The 22,570-nt window shown below is 36.1% G+C and overlaps 1 protein-coding gene and 1 pseudogene across 4 annotated transcripts in view; both read left to right on the top strand.

Annotated features, from left to right (window-relative positions):
• TLK1 (tousled like kinase 1) overlaps positions 1–22,570 on the top strand; it is a gene marked incomplete at its 5' end in the record, with an annotated part of 119,329 nt that overhangs the window by 50,742 nt on the left and 46,017 nt on the right. For all 3 annotated transcript variants that reach the window (XM_084247595.1, XM_084247594.1, XM_084247593.1), the window contains 5 exons: positions 2,936–3,011; positions 10,627–10,673; positions 13,432–13,527; positions 14,755–14,844; positions 15,555–15,647. In XM_084247595.1, the coding sequence (XP_084103721.1) occupies positions 2,936–3,011; positions 10,627–10,673; positions 13,432–13,527; positions 14,755–14,844; positions 15,555–15,647 (402 nt within the window). The remainder of the gene's footprint in view (positions 1–2,935; positions 3,012–10,626; positions 10,674–13,431; positions 13,528–14,754; positions 14,845–15,554; positions 15,648–22,570) is intronic.
• LOC311180370 (endoplasmic reticulum resident protein 29-like) lies at positions 6,589–8,966 on the top strand (annotated as a pseudogene). Its single transcript has 2 exons — positions 6,589–6,640; positions 8,435–8,966. The product of its transcript is annotated as an endoplasmic reticulum resident protein 29-like (transcript).

Below are 22,570 nucleotides of genomic sequence, written 5' to 3'. Positions count from 1 at the left end.
AAGGCTTAAAAGATCATTTGATAGAAGAGAAAGTCTGGCCTTATTCTAATTTTATGGTTTAACAAATAAAACTCAGAAGAAAAAGCCAGAGAAGAAGAAATGCTGAAAAATAGGTTTGCTACATAAACTATTAAAAAAATGGTAAAATTGCATTTTATCAATATTGAAGACCTGATATGAAATACATGTAAATACAAATTAAAGTGGTCTAGGTGATAGGAATTTAAGACTGTGAGGATGGCAAGTAAGGTAATTTTTAAAAATTATGAGTAAGATTGTTTGCATATTATATGATTCTTTTAGGTACTATATGGTTATGAAAGCTACATAGTTTTGAAGGAGTGAAAATCCTTCAGACTTTGTAAAATGCAAACTGGAGCACTTTGTTTACCTGTAAAATAGACACATTTGGTTGGGTGGTTACCTTGTTTCAACTTACTGGCTCTCTGCCATCCTTGATAGTACACAGTACTAAATAATAAAGGAAGTAAAACAGAAAATAAGTAATACTCAAAATTGCTGTGTTGATTGGATTTACTTCCGTTGGCAAAGAGATGTTTTTATTTGGTGATAGGATCCCAAATGTAGGATATATAAAATTTTTACATTAAATGTTGAAATCAGCACTATTAACAGAGATCTTTTAGGTGTCAAAGGTTCAAGCAAACCTTTTCAAATAATAATTCTTCTTATTTACCATGCTTAAAAATTAGTGTAACATTAAATGTATGGGGAAAACAAGGTTTCTTGACTTTAGATTTTTTTGTGTGTATGTTTGTTTAGTTGAAAAGAATATGAATAAGTTATTTGGGAATCCACTTTTTTTAAGATAGATTTTAGGGTTCTTTATAAAAATATTAACTTAGATTTTTTTTTTAAATTCTGAGGAAAGTGGAAGATTGGTTATTGTTTAAGCTTAGTTTGTTAATATTGACAATAAAAACTAATGACCCTTCTACCCACTTCCTGAGATTGTCAGTTAGGTTGGATTTCTTTAAGATCTGTGGTTTATGGTGTGAAAACATACAGGCAGTTTGTTGTGCATAATGAATTTTATTTACAAATGCAGTAAATTTTGAAATACTTTTGTATAGTTGACCAACTCAGTTCTTGAGGTAGAACATACTGCATATCATGTAGAGAAGAAAAGAGCATTTAGGCCTTAGAAAATAAAATAATGAATTTGATTTGAATCCCGATTACCTTGAGTAAGTTATTAAATATGCATGTGTTTATTGAGTAATAACTATATGCTAGGTGGCATGGTGGTTGGAGGGGAAGTGGGTAAAGGTATAACTTCTGTCCTTAAAGAATTCAGAGATTGGTTAACATTCACTTCAGCCTCTCTGAATCTGATTTTGTTGGCACTGTGAAGGTAAGAGAACTTTAAAACCCTGAATTAATGTTAGAAGAACCATAGTTACTATGACTTAAGTTATATATTGTCATTCATACTACTTAATCAGTACTACTCAGAAAAATCAAAATATGGAATAAGTTCCTTCCTTATTTGGGGCCTACAGTGCCTTTAGATTTTTTTTTTTAAGTTGTCTTGATGTTTCATTCATTGAGATATTGTTTGTTCTTACATCAGATGCACTTGCCAAGCTTTTAGAATTTGAGGACTTTGGGACATTGCCTTGTGCTTCTGCTCTGATTTTAATTTTTCACTAAGCGTTATCTGTCCTACTCCATAAAAATAATTTATTATTATATCCTAGTGAAAATACTTGCTGTCAGTGAAAAGAATGAACATGTAACCTGAGAATAAGGTTACAAGTAGGGTTGGGGTGTGTAAACTCTTTCCTCGAAAGGTCTGGATATGTTAAACTTTGCAGATCATTCAGTTTCTGTTAGAACTACTCAGTTGTGCTGTTGTAGTGTGAAAGCTGCCACAAACTACATAAATGAACGAGCATTGATTGCTGTGTTCCAGCAAAAGTTTATTTATGGGAATTGAAATTTGAATTTTTCATGATTTTCATATTATAAAATACTCTGATTTTTAAAAACTTAAGTAATTTTAAAATGTAAAAGTTATACTTAGATCATGGGCCCTGCAAAAATAGGTGGCTAGCCAGATTGGTCAACAGGCAATAGTTTGTTGACCCCTGATCTAGGGCATAATATAAGAATTTGATGTAATTGCTGTTGAATAAAAATTGTCAGACTTTTAGGTGAATAGTGCTTTTTAGGAGAGATTTTTTTTTTTTATTTTTTAAAGATTGATTTATTTATGTACACAAGAGCTGGGGTACAGGCCAGAGATGTGGGGGTGGTGAGAGGATTTACCAGAGACAGAGCAGGATGCAAAACAGGCAGACCACAGAAATACACTGTTGAGGGAAGCAGCGGGTGTGACAGGAGAGGTCTGCCACGCCATGTGGGACTCTCCCTGACCGGCCAGGAATCGAACCGGTGTTGCAGAGGCTGCGGACAGCTTCACAGCCCTGCACTCAACCCGCTGTGCCACCGGGGAGGCCCTAGAGGAGATTTTATACCTTAGGGTTTAGAGTGTGTGTCTGCTCATTTTTCCTCATACAGCTTTACTTTTATAGACTGGATATGTATGAATAATAAAAAACTAATAGGAAAAAATTTAAGGGGGTTCCTCCCCATCTAATTAAGATTTGAAGGACATCTTTTAAAGACTAATTAACTCTCAGATTTTTCATCTACTTCAAGCCAAATTCTGTAAATGTAAATTTCAAGTAGTCTGTGCAAGGTCTTATATACTTTTGGTCTTCTAAATTTAAAAAATTTATACAATAAGGAATTTTATCTTTTCAATAAATTGTAAGTAACTATGCATTTACATCCGATGAGTTTTACTGAATAATTTTTGACCTCCAAAAAATTACTTCTTACTGAGTATAATAAGTTTGCATGTTAAAACTGTAATTTACATAATGTTGTTAACTTGCTTTCTATGTAGACACCAGAGAAGAAACAATCAGAATCATCCAGGGGGAGAAAGAGAAAAGCAGAAAACCAGAATGAAAGTAGTCAAGGTAAGTGAAGCAAAGTCTTCCTTCAGCATCAAATAAACATTTACAATTAATTATACTGACTTTTAATCAATGAATAGTTTAATTGTAAAATAAGTAATTTTGTGTCTGTGATTTCTGTTGTTTATATGATCTTTGATAATAGTTTAGGGCTGTCCCATACATGAGAAATGATAATGTGAAATTGGAACCTTTTTGTATCACAGGTGATTTTAGTGTATGGTTAGTGTTAGCCTTCCTTTTTTTTCTGTTTTAAATGAGGTAACATTATATCTCAACCCATCAGGTGTTGCCATCAAAGTCACACACCATCAAGTCACCCATAGTCTACCACCATAGTCCATTGTGTTTCCTTCTCTTTTTGTTCTTGTTAGGCTTTTTAAAATTTCCCCCATTTTTTAAAAAAAAATGTTTGAACTAGAAAGACAAGTGTCATGTCCAAACCTAGTACTACCTTATCACCTTTCATTTTTCTCTCTTTATATGAATTATGGTATTGAGTGACTTCTTTTTGAATAAAAATGTTATATCTCACTTTAAAAAGATTATCCAAGCATACTCATCTCATTTTATTAAAAAAAAAAAGAAGGGGCCTCCCCGGTGGCGCAGCGGTTGAGCGCTGGGTTGCAAAGCTGCCCGCGGCCTCTGCGGCGCCGGTTCGATCCCCAGTTGCTCCCCGGCCACCGGAGAAGGGTCCCACATGGTGCACAGACCTCTCCTGCCGCCCGCTGCTCCCTTCAGCAGTGTACTTCGGTCCTTCTGCCTGCTCTGCTCCCCTCTCTGACTCTGGTGAATTCTCTCACCCTCCCGTGCTTCTGACTGTACCCAGTGCTTGTATAAACAAAACAAAACAAACAAACAAACAAACATGCCTCTAAAAAAAAACAAACTGAAATTAGGCAAAAGAGATATTGAAGGAATGCAAATTGGAAAAGAATTAAAACTATCACTGTTTGCAGATGGCATAATAATATACATATGAAACCCCAAGGACTCCACTAAAAATCTATTAGAAACAATAAATCAGTACAGCAGCCTACAAAATCAACTTACAGAAACCTGTTACATTCCTATGTGCAAATAATGAACCAGAACAGAAAGAAATCAAGAAAACAGTCCCATTTACAGTAGCATCAAAAAGTATTAAGTATCTAGGAATAAATCTGACAAGGTGAAAGACATGTTCAGTGAAAACTATAAGACATTGTTAAAAGGAAGAAAGAAAGCACAAGAAAATATAAAGATATTCCATGTCCATATTGGGAAAATTAACATTGTTCAAATACCTACCTAATTCAAAGCAATATATAGATTCAGTGTAATCCCTACCAAAGCTTTAATGGAGTTCTTCAGAGAAATAGAGCAAACAGCATTGAAATTATACCAAACCATTAAAAGACCCTAAACATATATCCAAAGCATTCTTGACGAAAAAAAAAAAAACAAAAAACTAACAATAGAGGCACCACACTCACTGACTTAAAACTACACTTCAAGACTGAGTAATAAAAGCAGTATGGTATTAGACTAAAAGGAGATACACAACCCAATGAAATAGAATTGCAAGCACAATTAAATAGTTAATCTGCAACAAAGAAGTAAAGAGTATACAATTGAGAAAGGAAAGCCTCTTCAGAAGCCACATGCAGAAAAACAAAACTAGATCATTCTCACACCATACACAAAAAATAACTCAAAATGGATTAAAGACTTGTAAGAACTGGAAACATTAAAATACATAGACGAAAACAGGCAAAATGCTCTGACATGGGCTTTAGGGATATCTTTGGAGGCTCAGCTGTTTTAAAGGTAATTTCTTTTACTGTGCAGAAAATTTTTAGTTCCATTCATTTATTTCTGCAAGGATGTGGATAAAAAGGAACTCTCTACACTGCTGGTGGGAATGCAAACTGGTCCAACTACTATGGAAAGCTGTGTGGAGGTTCCTCAAACTACTAAAAATGGAGCTTCCATATGACTCAGCAGTTCCACTCCCAGGAATCTACCCAAAAGACACACAAACATTAATTCAAAAGAAAACTCCACCCCTCTGTTTAGTGCAACATTATTTACAATAGGTAAGATACGGAAACAATCCAAATGCCCAGAAGATGACTGGATCAAGAGGATGTGGTATATTTACACAATGGAATACTAGTCAGCAATCAAAAAAGATAAACTCATGCCATTTGCAGCAGCGTGGATGGAGCTAGAAGGGATTAAGCTCAGTGAAATAAGCCAGAAGGAAAAAGAAAAATATCGAATGGTTTCACTTATAGAAGGAATGTAGGAGAACCAAATAAGGGACCACGAAAAAAAAAATAATTATAGTAAATTTAAAAACCAAACTAACAGGCAGCTGTTAATCAGAGACACTCTGTAGGGGAGGGAAGGGAAAGGGATCAAAATGGGAGGGAATGTGTTCTTACACAAGGGACTATGGTGATGGTGCATGGGTGAATTGGTGGTGGGAATTTTGAGAGGAGAAAGCATACATTGTACAAAAAAGGAAGAGCGATATAATATATATATAAAATAAATTTTTAAAAATTAAAAAAAAAATAAAACAACACACCCTACTGAATAGGAGAAAATATTTGTACATCATACATCTGACAAGGGACTAATATCCAATATTACAAAGAATTCAGCGAAAACAAAACCAAGAACCTTATAAAATGGGCAGAAGAGCAAAGTAGATATTTCTCCAAAGAAGACATACATAAAATCAACACGTACCTGGAAGAAGGTTCAGTACTTACAGGGAAATATAAATTTAAACCACAGTAAGATACCACCTAACTCTAGTGAGAGTGGCCTATATGAAAACAGAACAAAAAAACCCAACCGGAAACAACAAATGTTAGCAAAGATGTGGAGAAAAAGGAACCTTCCTACGCTGTTGGTGGGACTGTAGACTGTTTCAGCCCCTATAGAAAATAGTCTAGCAGTTCCTCACAATGTAAAAATAGACATGCCACGTGATCCAGCAATTCCACTCCTAGGTATCTACCCAAAAAATACATAATCACTAATTTGAATGGATATACACTCCTATGTTCATTACAGCACTGTTTACAATATATCCAAGTTATGGAAACAACTTAAATGCCATTGACAGGAGTAGATTAAGATGTTGTATAGCAGCAAGGGAAGAGGAAGAAGAGGGGTCAAAATGGGAGAGAGGTGCCCAAGGGACAGTGGTGATGGTTCGTGGGTGCTATGGTGGTAGGAGAATTATTACTGAGCTATAAAAAAAAAGATGAACTTTTGCTGTTTGCAACACTATGGATGAAACTGGATAGGATTATGCTAAGGGAAGTGAATCGGAAAGAGAAAGACAAATTCCTGATGATTTCATTCATGTAGAATATAGAGGAAATATATTTGTCTTCAAAGGAGACCTGACAAAACTAAACCAAAATAAACCCTGGAAATATATGACTGCAGAACTGAGGCTGCTAGAGAGAGAGGGAGAGTGGGAATAGGACCAAAGGGGACCCAGTGGCTTAGGGAAAGAACCATGGGTGCTTTAATGGTGGGGGTGGGCGTGTGACCTAGGTCCCTCTTGCCTTAAATCATGTACAGTGTTAGAAACCAGTGTTACTGCAAAGAAAAAGGAAAAAGGAAAGGTATGTAGAAACCATTGAGAGACACTTTTAATTTTGAAAAATTGCTTTTTTAAAAATTAAATTTATTCTTACTTTGAATTGAGGTACTATTTGGATACCCCCATCAGGGTTTGCCACCATAGTGCCTCCACCACTGACTTACTCATAGTCCACCACCACCACAGGTCATTGTGCTTCCTTCCCTCTTTGTTCTTACCTCTTTTCCACCCCACGAGACTGTTAAAGCACCATCTACCTTTTGTAATATGAGCTGTGAAAATTTTCCTGAGACTATAAAATCTAATTGACAACAAAATTATTGAATTTGTTCATTCAAAATTAAATACAATAAATTGAGCTCATGTCATGTATGATTTTATACGTAAATTTTAAAGCCAACCTTTTGTCATAAAGGATCGGGCCATGTGGTATTGATATCAAGCAATATATTTGCTGCAACTGTCTTTATGGAAGGAAGTCGTTATGTCACTCCAAACTTTCTGTAGGTGAGCAGTACTTTGTATTTCAATCTGCCATGCTCTCTTAGTAGTTCACACAAGTTGTGGTTAATGGACTTGGGGCTTCATTTACTATAAAGATATAATAGTTGTGATAGTTTCAATACAGATTAAGAAAACTCACTTTAATGGGCCTCCTTGGTGGTGCAAGGGGTTAAAGTCTCAGTTTTATGAAGCAATCCACTGCAGCACGAATTCAATCCCCAGCCAAGGTGTTAACCCACATGGTGCAGCAGACCTCTCCTGTCTCACCCTCTGTTGCCCTCAGCAGTGTATTTCCATTGATCAGCCTGTTCTGCTCCCCACTCTCTCTGGTGAATCCTCTCACCCTCCCTGCACCTCTGGCCTATACCCCAGCTCTTGTATGCATAAATAAATAAATCTTAAAAGAAAAACTCACTTGAAAACAAATCCAAAACTACGGTAGGACTTCTGGACATTAGGTGTATATCTTTAAGATCCCATGTTTTTTTGTATGTGTGTCTGCCATCCACAAAATTGCCTGAATTTCTTAGGGGCTTAGGATGATTGCCGTTTCTGTGATTGTTTCCCCTCTCTCTTTGAAATAGGCTTCTTTCAAGTCCAGAGCAAACCTGTCATCTTATTGTCCAGAATTAGGCCATGTGGCCATTCCAAAACCAGTTGTAGCCAACAGAAGTAGTATTGCCTTAAAAAAAAAAAAAAAAAAAAAAAACAGGCCAACCTCTGAAATTGAAAATAGTGTAAAGTCCCCTTAGAAATACAGGCTGGATGGAAAAGAATGACACTTGAACAAAATTGGGTTTCTAATCAGAAATGAACAGGGAACTAGGCATGGGGCCTAGATAGGAGTTAGCTTACCTTGAAGTTACATATGTTATGTAGAGGAGGGGCTGTTAATAGGACACAATTTGCATCCAGTTAGGGAAAAATAACTGGGGAAATACCAATAGCACCTCTTCAGAATCTGCAGGAAAATTGTTATAGGAAGAAAAGAAATACCATTGGTATTAAGCCTTTACAGTCCTTCCTAACCTCCAAGTTTGCACAAAACTCATTCAGAATATCTAGATATATATGGTCCTCAGTACATACTTAAAAATTTCCCCCTACCTTGTTTAAAGAAGGAATTTAAGGTTGTTGAACTTCTAAATGTAGTTTGTTCATCTCAGTAATGCCTGGTACATAGTACTATTCAGAAAATAATTAATGAATAAAATAAACAAGTAAATATAAGTGAGTATTTTCATAAATGTATATGTGTTATACCATGTGAAAATATCCTGCAACTCTCAACTACATGGTTTGTCCACTACAGCCATTCCTTGTGCTGCTTCTCTCTCCCCACTGTTTCCCCTTCTATTCGTCCTGCTCTTCTCAGCGCCATATGGAATAGTGGCAGTGACCTGCACACAAAGGTGCCCCTCCCCGGGATATAGTCACTTTCTACAGGTCGTTTCCAAAATCAAATTATCTTGGGCGAAGTTCAATATCCAGTACTCCTATGATGATAAGCAGGATAAGTTCAAACATTTGGCTGAAAATATGGCCTCCAATGATGATCCTTTGATGTCAGAGGTGGGAACTCAGATTATGGTGACAAGCTGAATATGGAACTGAGTGAGGAATACAAGCTGGACAATGAGAGCTACCCAGTTTTCTACCTCTTCTGGAATGGGGACCTTGACAACCCAAACCTGTATAGTAGGACAGTTAAGGTTGAAATCATGCAGCACTTGCCAGTATAGCAAGGGGTCCACTTAGGTATACCTGTTTGCCTAGCAACATGCGATGCCCTTGCTGGGGAGTTGATCGAAGTCTCTGCCATGGAGGCCGTCAGGTCCTCTTGAAGTGGGGGACAGGACAACTTTGCAGGCATTAAAGACTCAGAAGTGAGCCAAACAGTTTACCTGAAGATCATGGGGAACAACTTAGACCAAGGCGAGGATTTTTCAGCATCAGATGACCTCCATGCCAGGCTGATTGAGAAGAATTTGATCAAGGGATAGGAAGAAGAAAGAAGGAAGAACTATACTGAAGCTTAAACATCTTGACACCCTTTCAGAAGAAAGAGACTGGGCAGGAGGCACTCCAGGGTTTGGTGGGGGTGGTGAGGGGAGAGTTATTACTGTTTGTGAGTTCCTCTTGTGCTGTAGAAGGGAGTGGTGGAAAAAGTGGCAGTAAACCAGAAATCTGAGTATGCCTAGACATTGATATTCATGCAACTGTTCTTGGGACAGCTCTATGCTTGGGCCAGCCTGGATAGCTGGAATACTTACTCAGATAACTTGTGAAATCCCACCTCAGAAGGAATTGGTGCTATAAAGAAGGGAATATGGCCCAGGTCCTTGCCAGTGTGTAATTTTGATCCAGTTAAGTGTTTTGTTTAAGGGGTGGTGGGGGGACTTTGCTTGGTATCATTAGTTTTTCTTTTGTAATTTGAAGAAACCACATATACTATACAGTTCTAGGGAAGGATATATGCCTCCCATTCACATAAGTATGTCTGATCACCATATATCTTAGACACTTTTTAATTGAGTATTTATTAAAACTGATGAATAGTCCATTTTAGAGGAAATCTTTTAAAGAACTGTGATCCGAGGCCTTCCTGGTGGCACAGGGGGTTAAGACACAGCACTATGAAGTTTTTTATAGCCATTGCAGCATGAGTTTGATCCCTGGCCAGGGAGGTGACCCACATGGTGCAGCAGACCTCTCCTGACTCGCCTGCTGCTCCCCTCAGCAGTGTATTTCAGTCAATCCGCCTGTTCTGTTCCCCACTCTGTCTCTGGTGAATCCTCTCACCCCCCACACCTCTGGCCTGTATCCTAGTTCTTGTATGCATAAAGAAATAAATCCTTTAAGAAAAAGCAAACTGTGATCCGTTGTGATTTGGGTCACTTTTGTCAATGACATCATAGAAGAAAAATAATAAATACCTAGTTTATCTGAAACTTACGTGGTGCTATAATAAGATTAATTGATTAACAAACTTCATTAATTTGGAAATTTTTTTAGAAAATCATTTTTAATTGCAGAACATTTTACAAAGTAGCATTTATATTAAAGGATGTTATTTTTAGTTTGTTATAATTTGTGTTAACCAAAGGTTTTTATTTACAATATAAATTTGTCAGTTATGCAGCTGCTACATGTCTTTTATTCATTGATTTGCTTTTATTAAATTAGTACCCATTAGGCAGTATGAATAATGCTTTTAAAATGAGATCCTTAAGTGTCGTTTGATTCCACTGTAATTGGGACTTCTAGAAGATGACATGTTTCTATTGAAATATCATTTTGATTTTGGATTTCTGAAATTGGCATGTGACCTTCTGAAAGCTCAGTATTCTTTCAGTGCCCATTACTACTCATCTAAAAAATATATTCTTTTTATTGAATAGATGACTTTCATGTGTGTCTTATGAAGTTAAGTTTGGCACATTCTCTTTATGATAATTTGATAGTCAAGACTAACTCTGTAAAATTTTTTATTTTATATTTTAGGAAAGAGCATTGGAGGACGTAGCCACAAAATTAGCGACTATTTTGAAGTAAGTTCATTGAAGAATATCTCCAGTACTCAGTATAATTCTACTATGGGCTGAAAATAGCTTCTTAGGACAAGGCCAGCTTTGAAATACCTACTTGATTAGTGTTTCATTACCATGTGTTGTCCTGTCTTCCTGGGAATGTTAAAATTTACTTTTACAATGGTTTAAACACTTTGTAATTTTCAAAGTACTTTTTTACTTATTTGCTTATAACAACCAAGGAGAGGCAGACTAGGTACAAGTATTCCTGATTACATATGAGTAACTGAGGACCAGAAATATAAAGTAATCTACTATGGGTAAATTCTGAAGAGCAAAGAGTAGAACTTACAGTCTAATAACCTCTAGTTCAGAATTCTTTTTGCTCTCAGTATAGGTTTTGTTATATGACAGCAATATTTGAGCTCTATGGATGCGAATTAAATAATGATAAAATTGTGAATCTGTGAGTTCTTGGAAATAATAAACAGTACTAAATTTAGATTTTTACCAAATCTGGAATGTTTCTTCTACACAGAAACACTTAAGACCAGCAGTTTTATATTAAAACATTGACATGATTACTAAAACAAACATGATATACTCATGTTGAAAATATATTATTGAAAAATACATTCATAGAGCAGCATTTGCTGGTTAGGGGAAGGGCTGCATTTAAAATTTTTTTTTTACCCTCCATTTTTATTTATTTGGTTTACAAAATCTAAGGTAAAATTGTTACTGGCCATAAGATATCTAATGCTTGTTAGTTGCAGTCTGTTTCTCAGTGTTACTGTCATTAAGAATCTTTGCCAAAAGGAACAGTTCAAATAAACAAATGTTTCATGAGTCCATACTATGTTCCAGTCATTGTGTATCTGGCACTATAGATAGAAATAATTAGACAAAGTTCCTGTGTTGCAGGAAGTTGTTTAATGAACACATTAGGAAGTCCCCCTCTCTGCTGTTCATGCCTAATACCCTGAGAGGAAACCGGTATCATCAGATTATTTTCTCCCATTTTAGTACAGAAACATGAGAAATAAGAAAAGTAGCTAAGAAACAGATTGTGTGGCTTCTCTTTATATGCAGCTAAATCATATTGTCATACTTATAAGTAAAGATCAAATTTTTATTAGACTTTCGCTGCTAAAGAGAGTGGACTAGTCTACATATAATTCTCTTTTATAGTGCCATGAACATTTGGATATTTGACAGATCCTGAGAGTGAAGATTTTAAGATGGTTGAATATGTTCATTTGCATCTACATGTAAACATAACATTTTTGGAGACATCACTGTACCTGGCCTTCATTTTGCATTTCCCTCAAACCCATTTAAGTGACTGCTGGATTTAATTTAGAGTAGGGTATATTTAAATCCTTTTTTTTTAAATGTACAAATATAGTCTTTTATTATTTTTATTTTCTATATTTTTACATCACTTTTCATTTTTGTACAATGTATGCATTTTCATCTTGGTTATAGTCCCCGTAAAATTCCCATCACCTACTTGTTTTGATCCTACTTCTTTTTCCCCATCCCGGTCCCTTATTTGGATCTTCTAAATTCCTGCTATCAGTGAGAACATTTAAAATCTTTTTTTTTTAGGATTCCCATTGTGTTTTTATTCTTTTGTTACAAGCGTATGTATCTGTAAATTATACATAACATAATTTTGCATGTTTTAAAACTATACAAATGCTATGATTTTTAGCATATTATTTTACAACTTGTTTTTGCCTCCCACTCAGTATTATACTTTCTTTTTTTTTAATAAATTTTATTTTTATATTCCCCATACAATTGCAACCCCCTTATTTTGACACCAATCCCTCCCCTCCCCGCTCCCCACCCCCAATAGAGTGTCTCTGGTTCATAGTTTTTTGTTGATTTTGATTTTCACTTTCTTATAGTTATTCATTTTCCTGGTCCCTTATTTAAGTTTTCTAGATTCCTGCTATGAGTGAGACCATCCGGTATTTTTCTTTTTCTTTCTGGCTTACTTCGCTGAGCATGATCCCTTCCAGCTCCATCCATGTTGCTGCAAATGGCATGAGTTTATCTTTTTTGAATGCTGAGTAATATTCCATGGTGTATATGTACCACATCTTCTTGATCCAGTCATCTATTTTTGGGCATTTGGGTTGTTTCCAAAGCTTAGCTATTGTAAACAGTGCTGCTATAAACATAGGGGTGCAGGTGCTCTTTGGAATTGATGTTTCTGTGTCCTTTGGGAAATATCTAGGAGTGGAATTTCTGGATCATATGGAAGCTCTATGTTTAGTAGGTCCAGAAATCTCCACACAGCTCTCCATAGTGGTTGGACCAGTTTGCACTCCCACCAACAGTGCAGGAGAGTTCCTTTTTCTCCACATCCTCGCCAACATTTGTTGTTGCTAGTTTTTTTAATATGTGCCATTCTCACTGGTGTAAGATGGTATCTCATGGTAGTTTTGATTTGTATTTCCCTGATTACAAGTGATGTTGAACATTTTTTCATATGCCTGTTGACCATTTGTATTTCCTCTTCAGAGAAGTTTCTTTTTAGCTCTTCCGCCCATTTTTTGACTGGATTATTTTCTTTGTTGTTGTTGAGTCTCATCAGCTCTTTGCAGATTTTTGTGATCAGTCCTTTATCATCAGTGTTGTGTGCAAGAAAGAACATTTAAATTCTAATGCCATCTCTAAAATAACATCAATCTAGGCTTTCCCTGGTGGTCTAGTGGTTAGGATTCGGCGCTCTCTAAAATAACATAAATCTTCCTTTTTCCATTAGTACCAGGGTGGGAATGGCTCAAGTCCAGTAAGAGGCATACCTGCTGCAATCCGTTCTCCTCAGAATTCACATTCACATTCCACTCCTTCTTCATCTGTAAGTTTTTTTCATGGGTAATCATAGATTTAGGAGTTATGTATACTGACTAACTTTTATAATTTGTTTTATTGAGAGCTTCTCTATGTTAAGTGTTTATCTTTTTAAATTATTGTGTGAGGTGAGTTGAATCCTTTTTAATCTGACCTGATGTTCATAGATTTAATTTGATTGGACATTATTTTTAGAACTTTATTTCTAAAAGAGATTTTAAGGATTCCCTGTTATGTCCAGAAATAATGTTTTTGTGAAAGAATGCTAATGAACCTGTGAGACTAAAATGAATATTCTGTATCACTTCATATTCAGTTACTGACTTAATTTCTATTTCTCCAATCCTTAAGAAAGAAGTAGGCAGCTATCAGCCTTCAGCCTTAGATCATTTAGTTCAGTGTTGGAGAAGGATCTTGGACCTAAATATTATCTGTTAATTCCTTGGTTTGTTTCTAATGTTTCAAGATACAGTTTTATATGCATTGTTTTTATTACTGGATTTCATTTATTCTTTTGTTATATAAAAGTTCAGTCACTAATCAAAAAAATACAGTGACAATTATATAAAGATGAATTACATATTTGAACAAATTATATTTGAACAATATAACCTATTTTTGCTTCCAGTGCCCCTTTATAGTCCTTGTCTATAAACATTTTGTATCTTACTCTTGTAGCTTTGGGCACATCATAGTGCTATTAATAAGAAAAACTTAAGACTCAACAAGTTGTGGTGATACCATTGATACAATGATATAATCTGCATTCAGTGATTATGTTTTTAAAACTAGTGACTAAATATACCATGAAATTCACCAATAAATTGATAACTGTACTACATATGGGCATTTACTGTTGTCCCTAGTGCTAAGTGTTTATTATTAAGATCTATTCAGGTTTTCTTTTTTTTACCCATTATAATTTGTTTTTATTTATATATTTTTGTTTCAAAATATGTATTTGGCCTTTTCTAACATATTGAAAGCATTAAAATTTCTTTTATTGGTCTAAACTCTATGTTCCTTGAGAGCAGGGAATATATGGTGCTCTCACTGGCCCTTATGTAAGGGAGTAGTCAGTGAATGCTGGTTGAATGAATGGTGATTAAAATTTTTGTCAACTGTGTTTAAATTCATTTATTATCCTGATGCAATCTTAAGAAATGTTAAATAGATGTGAAGCAAACAACTTTTTTCCCCTTGCTAATGAAAAAATTTCCTTGTTTTTTTCAAGGTTCGACCGAATAGCCCTTCTCCTACTGTATTAGCTTTTGGGGACCACCCTATTTTACAACCAAAGCAGTTATCCTTTAAAATAACTCAGGTACATTATTCTTTGTGTGACTTCTAACAAAGCAGTGACCAACTTTGTACAAACAACTAAAATGTCTTCTCTGTTTCAGTAGGCATAGTCATAGAGTAAAATTGAACATCAAAAAAGTTAATTATTAGAACAAAAAATGTTTGTTGGTATGAGAATTTGAAACAATCAGTTTACTATCAGCTTGTCTTTTGTTACACACTGGTTAATGTAGATATGTTGTAAGCAAGTTCAAATAGATGAGTTCTGTTTACTGATTCTTTTTGAATTTAACACCCCAAATCATTGTCTTCATGAAGTTGTTTTAAGTAGACATGAGAGCAGTTATTTAGGTGTCTTTGTGTTTATTCACATGTTTTACATACATCAGTACATAGCTTCCAGTCCTCAAACAGCTCATGAAAAGTTTTGTTATGCTCAAAAAAATCAGTGACAGTTTACAGTATATAGCTATGGTTATACTGAATTTTAATGAAGAATATATCAATAATCAAAAAACTAAACTTTCAAATGTTCCTTTGTGAGTTTGTAGAATTTATGCTTCTGAAAGTCATTAAAATTTAAAATTGCACTAATATTTTGGGGGATGCTCTTTACGTACACATACAAACTCAAATATTTTCTTTGCTTTTTAGAATCAATAAATTCTAATTTTATGTTTATATGCAGTAATATGTATAATGGGGATAATAAAATAGCTTTCTTTCATTTAGACTGATCTCACAATGCTGAAATTAGCAGCATTAGAAAGTAATAAAAACCAGGACCTAGAAAAGAAAGAAGGTCGCATAGATGACTTGCTCAGGGTAAGTAAATACATCACAGATGGGGGAAAAAATGGAGTAAATTATCAGGCAAAATACTTCAGATACTACTCTTTAGGAAAAAAAAATCTGTAGCTAGGGAAAAATTAACTTTTTCCTGGTAGTATAGGTATGCATGATTTAAAACATCAGCATTAAAGTGAAAGTTATTTTCTTTTTTTTTTTTAAGATTTATTTATTTTTATTTATTTAATTTATACAAGCACTGGGTACAGTCAGAAGCACGGGAGGGTGAGAGAATTCACCAGAGCCAGAGTGGGGAGCAGAGCAGGCAGAAGGACCGAAGTACACTGCTGAGGGGAGCAGCGGGCGGCAGGAGAGGTCTGCGCACCATGTGGGACCCTCCTTTGGTGGCCGTGGAGCAGCTGGGGATCGAACTGGTGCCGCAGAGGTCGCGGGCAGCTTCGCAACCCAGCGCTCAACCGCTGTGCCACCGGGGAGGCCCGAAAGTTATTTTCTTATCTCTTTAAATGTGCAATGAGAAACAATTGGGAAATAGAAGGGAATTTATAAAATTTATTTTTATTTGATCAACTATCATATCAATTTTGTTAGTTTTAAATCTAATTGATTTTGTTGTAACCCTGATGTTTGATATTATACAAGATGAAGTAACTGCAATAGAAACTTTATTTAAAAAACATCAAAAAGTATAGTTATAATGTGATTCAGGTATGTAGCAGTGATTTTCAGCCTTTACTGCTTATAAGACTCATCAGAGGGTGGGTGGCACTTCACAAACTGCGACCTGAAAGGTTCTGATCAAGTTGATAAATCATAAGACTTGGGCATTAGTAATTTTAAAAACTCCTCCAGATAATTCTAAAGTCATCTTTACAAACCATTGATATGAAAACTCAGTAAAACCACCACCTGTAATCCTATCATAATTATTCCTTATGATCCCATCCCATTTCTTCCCTATGCTGTAACTATTAATCACTATTTTAGGTTTTGTATTTGTCATGCTTCTGTGTTTATTTTTTTATTGTATATGTATATCTATTCTTAAAAACATTTCAGTTTGTGTTTGGACTTTATGTAAGCAAAACTAGACTATATATGCCCATTTGGTCTGCTTGTTTTCACTGAGCATTATATGTAGGATTATCATGTAGTGTGCTTTCTGCAATTTGGTGCTATATAGTAAGACTTAGCTACACAGTAAAGTGCTGCGTAGTGACTGTATACCATAATTTATCTTTTCTGCTTTGGGTGACCATTTTGTTTCTGCTTTTTGCTAGAGCAAACAGTTCAGCTAAGAACATTGCTGTGCATGTCTTTCATATGTTTAGTAAAGACATGGCCAGAATACAAGGTAGACACATCTTTAACTTTTTTTTTTTTAGATAATAAATTTTATTGTTATATTCCCCATACAATTGCAGCCCCCCCATTCTGACCCCAATCCCTCCCCTCCCGCCCCCGCCACCCTAAAAGTATCTCTGGTTCATAGTTTTTTGTTGATTTTGATTTTCACTTTCTTATAGTTTTTCATTTTCCTGGTCCCTTATTTAAGTTTTCTAGATTCCTGCTATGAGTGAGACCATCCGGTATTTTTCTTTTTCTTTTTGGCTTATTTCACTGAGCATGATCCCTTCCAGCGCCATCCATGTTGCTGCAAATTGCATGTGTTTATCTTTTTTGAATGCTGAGTAATATTCCATGGTATATATGTACCACATCTTCTTGATCCAGTCATCTATTTTTGGGCATTTGGGTTGTTTCCAAAGCTTAGCTATTGTAAACAGTGCTGCTATAAACATAGGGGTGCAGGTGTTCTTTGGAATTGATGTTTCTGTGTCCTTTGGGTAAATACCTAGGAGTGGAATTGCTGGATCATATGGAAGCTCTATGTTTAGTAGGTCCAGAAATCTCCACACAGCTTTCCACAGTGGTTGGACCAGTTTGCACTCCCACCAACAGTGTAGAAGAGTTCTTTTTTCTCCACACCCTCGCCAACATTTGTTGTTGCTACTTTTTTTAATATGTGCCATTCTCACTGGTGTAAGATGGTATCTCATGGTAGTTTTGATTTGCATTTCCCTGATGACAAGTGATGTTGAACATTTTTTCATATGCCTGTTGGCCATTTGCATTTCCTCTTCAGAGAAGTTTCTTTTTAGCTCTTCTGCCCATTTTTTGACTGGATTATTTTCTTTGTTGTTGTTGAGTCTCATCAGCTCTTTACAGATTTTTGTGATCAGTCCTTTATCATTAGTGTTGGGTGCAAAAATGTTCTCCCAGTTGGTGGGGTTTCTCTTTGTTTTTGTTATTGTCTCTTTTGCTGTGCAGAAGCTCTTTAATTTGATGTAGTCCCAGCTGTTTATCTTTGCCTTCACTATCACTGCTTTGGGTGATGTGTCTGTAAAGATGTCTTTGATGTGCAAATCACGTAGTGTTTTGCCTATATTTCCTTCTATATATTTTATGGTTTCAGGTCTTACGTCTAGTTTTTTAATCCATTTTGAGTTGATTTTTGTGTATGGTGTGAGGTAGTGGTCAAGCTTCATTCTTTTGCATGTAGCGACCCAGTTTTCCCAGCTCCATTTATTGAACAAACTTTCTTTGCTCCAATGCATAGTCTTTGCTCCTTTGTCAAAGATTAGTTGACCATAAATCTGTGGGTTTATTTCTGGATTTTCTATTCGATTCCATTGGTCTGTATGTCTGTTCTTGTTCCAATACCATGCAGTTTTGATGATTATGGCTTTGTAGTATAGTTTGAAGTCTGGGAGTGTGATGCCTCCATTCCCTTTTTTTTTTTTCAGGAGAGCTTTGGCTATTTGGGGTTTTTTGTGATTCCATACGAATTTCATCAATAATTGTTCTATTTCTTTGAAGAATGACATTGAAATTTTGATTGGAATAGCATTGAATCTGTATATTGCTTTTGAAGGATGGCCATTTTAATAATGTTTATTCTTCCAATCCATGAGCAGGGGATGTTTTTCCATTTCTTTGTGTCTTCTTCTATTTCTTTTAACAGTGTTTTATAGTTTTCTTTGTATAGGTCCTTTACCTCTTTTGTTAGATTTATTCCCAAATATTTGATTTTTTTTGTTTCAATAACAAAAGGGATGGTTTTTTTGATTTCTTCTTCTTCAGATTTATTGTTTGTGTATAGGAAAGCTACTGACTTTTGCGTGTTGATTTTGTATCCTGCCACTTTACTGAACTGATTGATGAGTTGAATTAGTTTTTCTGTGGAGTTTTTGGGGTTCTCTATGTATAATATCATATCGTCTGCAAATAGTGATAGTTTGACTTCTTCTTTTCCTATTTGGATTCCTTGGATGTCTTTCTCTTGTCTTATTGCCCTGGCTAGGACTTCCAGTATTATATTGAAAAGCAGTGGTGAGAGTGGACATCCTTGTCTTGTTCCAGATCTTAATGGAATTGCTTTCAGCTTTTCACCATTGAGAATGATACTGGCTGTTGGCTTGTCATAGATGGCCTTTATGATGTTGAGGTATGTTCCTTGTATCCCAAGAATTTCAAGGGCTTTTATCATGAATGGGTGTTGCACTTTGTTGAAAGCTTTCTCAGCATCTATTGATATTATCATATGGTTTTTATATTTCTTTTTGTTGATGTGTTGGATAACGTTGATTGATTTTCGGATGTTGAACCATCCTTGTGTCCCTGGAATGAATCCTACTTGGTCGTGGTGAATTATCTTATGGATACATTGTTGGATTCTGATAGCTAAAATTTTATTGAGGATTTTTGCATCAGTGTTCATTAGGGAGATTGGCCTGTAGTTTTCCTTTTTTGTGTTGTCCTTGTTCGGTTTTGGTATTAGTGTAATGTTGGCTTCATAGAACGTGTTTGGTATTGTCCCTTCCTTCTCAATTTTTTGGAAGAGTTTGTGAAGGATAGGCACTAATTCGTCTCTGAATGTTTGGTAGAATTCATTTGTAAATCCATCAGGTCCTGGGCTTTTGTTTTTGGGGAGGTTTTTGATTACCATTTCAATTTCGCTAATTGTAATTGGTCTGTTTTGGTGTTCTATTTCTTCTTTATCTAGCTTTCGGTGATTGTAGAGTTGTAGGAATTTGTCCATCTCCTCTAGATTGTTAAACTTGTTTCCATATAACTGTTCATAGTAGTTACTGATTATTCTTTTGATTTCTGCTGTGTCCGTTGTGATTTCTCCTCTTTCATTGATGATCCTGTTTATTTGTGCTTTCTCCCTTTTTTCCTTTGTGAGCCTGGCTAGGGGTTTGTCTATTTTATTGATTTTTTTCAAAGAACCAGCTCTTGGTTTCATTGACCTTTTGGATTGTTTTTTTAGTTTCAATTTCATTTATTTCTGCTTTGGTTTTTATTATTTCTTTTCTTCTACTGGTTTTGGGGTTTTTTTGTTGTTCTTTTTCTAGACCTTTGAGCTTCGAGATTAGGTTGTTTCTTTGAGTTCTTTCTTGTTTCTTGATGTGAGCTTCTATTGCTATATATTTTCCTCTTATTACTGCTTTTGCTGCATCCCATACATTTAGGATATTGGTGTCCTCCTTGTCGTTCAATTCAAAAAATTTTTTAATTTCTTCTTTGATCTCCTCATTAGTCCAGTGGTCTTCCAGTAGTGTGGTTTTTAATCTCCACGAGGTAGGAAAGTTCCTTGCCTTCTTTTTATGGTTTATTTCTAGTTTGATGCCTTCATGGTCAGAAAAGATGGTTGATATGATTTCAATCTTGGTGTATCTGTTGATGTTTGTCTTGTGCCCCAGTATGTGTTCGATCCTGGAGAATGATCCGTGTGCGCTTGAGAAAAATGTGTACTCCGTTTTTTTGGGGTTTAGTGTTCTATAGATGTCTGTTAAGCCCAATTGCTCTAGGTCCTTATTTAGAGCTTTGGTTTCTTTACTTATTTTTTGTCTTGTTGATCTATCCATTGTTGATAGTGGTGTGTTGAAGTCTCCTACTACGTATGTGTTTTCTCCGATGTCTGTTTTCAGAGAGGACAACAGTTGTCTGATATATTTTGGTGCTCCTTCGTTTGGTGAGTATATGTTAATGAGTGTTATTTCTTCTTGAAGTATTGTCCCCTTGATCATAATGTAGTGACCATTGGGGTCTCTTTTTATCTTTTTGAGTTTGAAATCTGTTTTATCTGATATAAGTATAGTTGTTCCTGCTTTCTTTTTTGGTCCATTTGCTTGTAGGATTGTTTTCCATCCTTTAACTTTGAGCCTATTTTTATCTTTTGTAGCTAAATGTGTTTCCTGGAGACAGCAAAAGGTTGGGTTTTGTTTCTTAATCCAGGCTGCAACTCTATGTCTTTTTATTGAAGAGTTTAGTCCATTTACATTTAGAGTTAATATTGATATGTTAGAATCTGTATTTGCCATTGTGATTGTCTTTCCTTTGATTTTATTTATTTATTCTTTTAATAACTTTTTTTTTTTTTGGCCTTCTTTCATTGTTATTTGTCCCTCTGAGGTTCTGGGTTTAGGACTCCTTGTAGTATTTTTTGGAGTGGGGGTTTAGTTGTAATGAAATTCCGGAGTTTCTGTTTGTCTGGGAAGGTCCATATTCTTTCTTCAAAGAGGAAGGAGAGCTTTGCGGGATAGAGTATTCTTGGTTGGCATCTGCTTTCTTGGAGTCTGTTGACTATGTCCCTCCACTCTCTCCTTGCCCGTAGTGTCTCTTCGGAGAAGTCTGATATCAGCCTGATTGGCTTTCCTTTGAATGTTATCTGTTTCTTCCCTCTTGCCAGCTTCATTATTTTTTCCTTGTCCTGGATTCTTGGGAGCTTTACTATTATGTGTCTTTCTGTATTTTTCCTTTTGTCGTGGAAGTTTGGTGTTCTTCTTGCTTCTTGTATATCAATTTTCAGCTCCTTCTTCACATTTGGGAAGTTCTCTTCAATTATCTCTTTGAATATTTTCTCTGTTCCTACATCTCTCTCCTCTCCTTCTGGTATTCCTATAACTCTTATATTTCCTTTCCTCATGGAGTCAGATAGTTCCCGAAGTCTTTCTTCATTCTTTTTCCTTCGTACTTCTCTTTCCTTTTCTGTTTTGGTTCTTTTTATTTCTGTGTCTTCAAGATTACTTATTCGTTCTTCCATTTCATCTATTCTGCTTTCATTGCTTTTCCCAGAATTCTTTAGTTCTTCCATTAATTCTTTGATCTCCTGCATTTCTTTTACTTCCCTCTTTAGGGACTCAATTTCTTTCTTCTGACCATTGTTTTCCCTCTCTAGGGACTCAGTTGCATTCTTCTGATCGTTGATTATTTTTCCCTCATCATTGTTTTCCTTTATGACTTCTGTCAGTTTTTTAATCACGGCAATTTTAAATTCTCTTTCTGGAAGGCTCAGAAATTCTTCCAAGTTATTGTCGTTGCAATCTGGGGGCTGGTTTTCTTTTTGTGGTGTGCTTTTTCTCTGGAGAGTTGCTAGGTTGCGTGTGGTTCTTCTCCTCCCTACTGTCTGTTTTCTAATTTGCCGTATGCGTTGGGACACTGTGTTGTTGGGACTGGCCGGCATCTTGCGTGGGCTTCTCTGCTCCCCTCTGGTTCCTCCAGGAGTCATCTGTCAGTTTCAAGTAGTCTTTACTGGAGAAAGGTCCCTGTTCTAAAATGCCGCTGTGGGGACACACTCCCCTTTGCGCTTGGTCTGCCCCGGTGGTGGGTTCCTGCTCCCCCTCTGGGCTTGGACTGCAGGCCAGAGGGGGTCTGGCGTGGGCGAACTTCCCCCGCTCACCTCTGGCTCTTGAGGAAGCCTTCTGCAGGTAGTCTTTACTGAAGAAATGTCCCTGTTCTAAAATGGTGATGTGGGACACACTCCCTGCGCGTCTGGTCTCAGGCACACTCTTCTGCGCGCCTGGTCTGCCCCGGCTGTGGGTGCTCGTTCTCCCTGTGGGCTCAGACTACTGGTCGGAAGGGGCCCGGTGTGGGCT

This window comes from Talpa europaea (assembly GCF_964194135.1).
Source record: "Talpa europaea genome assembly, chromosome: 1".
Lineage (NCBI taxonomy): Eukaryota > Metazoa > Chordata > Mammalia > Eulipotyphla > Talpidae > Talpa > Talpa europaea.
This window is presented reverse-complemented; position numbering and strand designations above follow the sequence as displayed.